Source organism: Sprattus sprattus, assembly GCF_963457725.1.
Source record: "Sprattus sprattus genome assembly, chromosome: 9".
NCBI lineage: Eukaryota > Metazoa > Chordata > Actinopteri > Clupeiformes > Clupeidae > Sprattus > Sprattus sprattus.
In genome coordinates, this window is record NC_137928.1 from 3,971,013 (window position 1) to 3,976,012 (window position 5,000).

Genomic DNA, 5,000 nt, shown 5'->3' on the forward strand with positions numbered 1-5,000 from the left:
GTAATTCCTTCGCTGAATATGGGTCTACCATTTTTCAGGCAATGCGACTGGGCTATTCGGGCTATTTAGATTGACAAATTTTTCTTATTTTAGATATTTTTCACAATACTCAAGAGTAATCTGGAAATGTCTTGGAATATCAAAACGGATTTATACAAACAAAAAAATTCAATGGTGAACTGATCAACGAAGGCTCATGTCGCGGCCCCCCTGCAATGAGGTGGCGTTTCAGCGTTCTTCCTCCTGCTCCTCAGCTGGTCGTACTGAGCCAGATCTAAGAAAGAGGCTTACAGTTTGGAATTATCGTATTAGTATCAAAAGTAGAAATGCATTTTTCTACTAGGAAATATATACCTTAAACTACACAAGATGGTGGCGATAAAGTTTGACCAGGTGTGTTGATGTGTGACACTGATGCAAACAGACACACGTGTTCTTGTGTGTGTGTCCTGTAGTATCCACACTGATCTGATACTTAAGCACTGATACAAACAGACACGTGTGTTCTTGTGTGTGTGTGTGTGTGTGTGTGTGTGTGTGTGTGTGTGTGTGTGTGTGTGTGTGTGTGTTCATGTGTGTGTCCTGTAGCATGCTGGGTAAAAAAGGGAAGAGCACCGCACCTGTGAGAGCCGCTGTGGTCCAGTGTCTGGGGGCTCTGCTGGAGGTGAGCAATCGTCCTCTCCTCTCTTCTCCTCTCCTGTCCTGTCCTCTCCTCTCTTCTCCTGTCCTGTCCTGTCCTGTCCTGTCCTGTCCTGTCCTCTCCTCTCCTCTCCTCTCCTCTCCTGTCCTGTCCTGTCCTGTCCTGTCCTGTCCTGTCCTGTCCTGTCCTGTCCTCTCCTCACCTCTCCTCTCCTCTCCTCTCCTCTCCTCTCCTCTCCTCTCCTCTCCTCTCCTCTCCTCTCCTCTCCTCTCCTCTACTCTACTCTACTTGAACTACATTAACTGATTGAACTACATAAACTGATTGAACTACATGAACTGAATGAACTGGATAAACTAGATGAACTGGACACTGATTGCGCTGCTCTAATTGTAGGTGGACCCCTGCTGTAAGTGGGCGGTGCTAACTATGGGGGAGGGGGAGGAGCAAACTGTGAGCGACGCCCTGCCAGACCACCTGGCTGACCCTCATCATCACGTGCGCATGCTAGCGGCCATGGCACTGGACAGGTGAGGAGTGAGACGTGTCCTCTCGGTGGACGCCCTTAAAGATGGACAGATGGATGGATGGATGGATGGATGATGGATGGATGATGAATAGATGATGGATGGATGGATAGATGATGGATGGATGGATGGATGGATGGATGGATGGATGGATGATGGATGGATGGATGGATGGATGGATGGATGGATGGATGACCGATGGATGGATAAATGGATGGATGGATGGATGGATGGATGACCGATGGATGGATAGATGATGGATGGATGGATAGATGATGGATGGATGGATGGATGGATGGATGAATGATGGATGGATGGATGGATGGATGGATGGATGATGGATGGATGGATGGATGGATGGATGGATGACCGATGGATGGATGGATGGATGGATGGATGGATGAGAGTGCTGACTGGCTGACTGCATGGATGTAGACCACTGGTCAACTTATTTTGATTCTCAAAATGCAGAGCATTTCCTCTTGTGCTTGGAATGTTTTATCCCAGAATGCCCTTTGCTCTCCGCAGGTTGTTTGTGAACAGGAAGTCAGAGGACGGGGAGGAAAGGAGGCTGCTGCCCCTGAAGAAGCAGCAGAAGGCCTTTGAGAACATCTACCTGAAGGCCCAGGAGGGGATGAAGATTCAGGTGAGACCTCATAGCGCTAGAGTACAGGTCCTATGCCTCTGTCTGAGTAGATGCAAAACTCACAGCACTCAGAGCACAGTAGATGCAAAACATTAGGAATATAGATGACTATTCCCGATAGTAGTTTAGAAGTTCTTTTGCATCACGTTGTAATGCGTACTGTAACAAAAACATTTAATGATGACATTCCATTCGAAATGAAAACATTGTTTCATTTGTGTTTTATTCAATGTTTCATTCGTGTTTCATTCGTGTTTCATTTAATGTTTCATTCGTGTTTCAGTCGTGTTTCATTCGTGTTTCAGTCGTGTTTCAGTCGTGTTTCATTCGTGTTTCATTTGTGTTTCATTTGTGTTTCATTTGTGTTTCATTCGTGTTTCATTCGTGTTTCATTTGTGTTTCATTCGTGTTTCATTCGTGTTTCAGTCGTGTTTCAGTCGTGTTTCATTCGTGTTTCATTTGTGTTTCATTTGTGTTTCATTTGTGTTTCATTCGTGTTTCATTCGTGTTTCATTCGTGTTTCATTCGTGTTTCATTCGTGTTTCATTCGTGTTTCATTTGTGTTTCATTTGTGTTTCATTCATGTTTCATTCGTGTTTCTTTGATGTTTCATGCCCCACCTTGGGCCGCTGTCATACCCTGATGGACATAAATACAAACTGCGCCCATGAGGATGTCTAAAATGGCTGTTTTCCTGTCCCGTCCCCTCGTAGAAGTCTGGGGCGTCTGAGGAGCTGCCTGATGAGACGTGCAACCGGCGGGCCACCCTGCTGAAGAGCGTTGCCATGGTGATGTGCTGCAGCCCCGTGTGTGAGAAGCAGGCGCTGTTTGCTCTGGTCCAATCATACAAGGAGAACAGCATGGAGGAGCCCCTCATCAAAAAGGCAAGGGCGTCATGGTTACGCTTCTGGAGTGAGGATGACACACACACGGACACACACACACGGACACACACACACGGACACACACCTGGACACACACAGACACACACACACGGACACACACACACGGACACACACTCACGGACACACACTCACGGACACACACACACGGACACACACACACGGACACACACACACGGACACACACACACGGACACACACACACGGACACACACACACGGACACACACACACGGACACACACCCGGACACACATGGACACACACACACACACACACGGACACACACACACGCACACACACACACGGACACACACGGACACAAACAGACACACACACGGACAAACACAGACACACAGTTGCCCGTGGCACACTGGGTAAAGCTTCAAGTGATTCTGTTGGGCAAGATTGCAAGGGTTACACAGACGACAACTAGTGTTTGTGTTATGTTTGTAATGAGTAAAAATAACAGTTACAATCTTGTGTGTGTTGTGTGTGTGTGTGTGTGTGTGTGTGTGTGTGTTTGTTGTGTGTGTATGTGTGTGTTTGTTGTGTGTGTGTGTGTGTGTGTGTGTGTGTGTGTGTGTGTGTGTGTGTGTGTTTGTTGTGTGTGTGTGTGTCTGTTGTGTGTGTGTGTGTGTGTGTCTGTCGTGTGTGTGTGTGTGTGTGTGTGTGTGTGTGTGTGTGTGTGTGTGTGTTTGCCAGGTCTTGAAGGGTGTGTCCCGTACCCTGGGCTACCGCGGCCCCCAGGCGCTGGTGAGTGCTCACCTGTCCTACCTGGTGTCAGAGTGGCTGTGCCAGAGAGAGACGGACAAGAGCTACACACTCCAGGCCTTCCCCTACACACTCCTCAACCACAACACACTCCAGGACTTCTACAGGTATGGCCAAACACCACACACACACACACACACACACACACACACACACACACACACACACACATCCCAAACATTGTTAATGGTTCTTTGGATTCTTAAAAAAAAAATGTAGGCACACTTTTAATTATGATACATTTTGTTTTGTTCAGTGACTACATTAATGTATTGTTGAGTTGATCACTCCATTTGGCTAATCTTTGGCGGTATGAAGGATGCGGTGCTTCAGCTGTGATTTGATTTGGAATGTCCTGTGTTGTTTCAGGAGCTCTGATCTGATGTGTCCTGTGTTGTTTCAGAAGCTCTGATCTGATATGTCCTGTGTTGTTTCAGAAGCTCCGATCTGATGTGTCCTGTGTTTATTTCAGGAGCTCATATCAGGTGCTGGTTCCTCACCTGGTGTTCCTGGACGACTTTGAGGCGGTGCGTTCCATCGGGGGTCAGCTGGGCCGTGATTGGAGGCTGCTGCTGGCCGACTGCTTCCCCAGGATCATGGTGAACATCCTGCCCTACTTCGCCCAGTCGGGCCAGGACCCGCGCGCCGCCCAGCACCGGGAGAAGGCCCACCGGGTCTACGACCTCCTCAAGGACAACCAGTGCCTCGGCAAGCAGGTGAGATGGACGGAGAATCTTCCTCGGAGGGACTGGAAGGTTCGACTTTTCCCTAAAGGAGGTTCTTACGTTGGGATAATCAATCAATTCAATTTTGTATAACGCTTCTCTAAATACCCGAAGACGCTTTACAGAGTACTCCAGTCCAGTCCAGTCATTCAGACACAGTCATACCGGTGTTGGTAAGCTACATCAGTAGCCACGGCTGCCCTGGGGCAGACTGACGGAAGCGTGGAAACCAATCACGGCCTACAGCCCCTCCGACCACCACCACCAACATTCATTCATATTCATGAATTTGTGATTAAGAGCTGTTTGTGATCCCTCTCGTAGAAAATCGACAGTCTGATCTGCGGGAACCTGGCTGATATAGTGGTGGAGCTGCTGATGACCCTCTATGAAGACGCAGGAGCAGGAGCAGAGAGGGGGGAGCTGCACAGGTTTACTGGGTGAGAAAGCAGTATGGGAGAACCAGGGTTACGCCCACAGACGTGAAACACATCTGCACTTTTTAAACGTAACAATCCCACAAACGTCACACGAGTGTTGTGTGTGTGTGTGTGTGTGTGGTTGTGTGTGGTTGTGTGTGCTTGTGTGTGTGGTTGTGTGTGTGGTTGTGTGTGGTTGTGTGTTTGTGTGTTTGTGTGTGTGTGCGTGTGTGTGTTCGCGTGTGTGTTTGTGTGTTCGCGTGTGTGTGGTTGTGGTTGTGTGTGTGTGTGTGTGTGTGTGTGTGTGTGTGTCCCTCCCTCCCTCAGTGAGCTGGACCCCGCGCCCAACCCCCCCTACTTCAGCTCGTA

General features: G+C 48.5%; 1 protein-coding gene across 1 annotated transcript in view; it reads left to right on the plus strand.

The window, feature by feature from the left end:
• The window catches only part of atm (ATM serine/threonine kinase), a gene marked incomplete at its 3' end in the record, with an annotated part of 56,533 nt that overhangs the window by 18,439 nt on the left and 33,094 nt on the right, over positions 1-5,000 (plus strand). Inside the window, 8 exon segments of the mRNA XM_080844549.1 lie at positions 589-664; positions 1,037-1,170; positions 1,696-1,813; positions 2,527-2,697; positions 3,419-3,594; positions 3,960-4,203; positions 4,537-4,652; positions 4,959-5,000. The exon segment at positions 4,959-5,000 is cut by the window's right edge and continues 85 nt beyond it. Coding sequence (XP_080700675.1) covers positions 589-664; positions 1,037-1,170; positions 1,696-1,813; positions 2,527-2,697; positions 3,419-3,594; positions 3,960-4,203; positions 4,537-4,652; positions 4,959-5,000 — 1,077 coding nt within the window.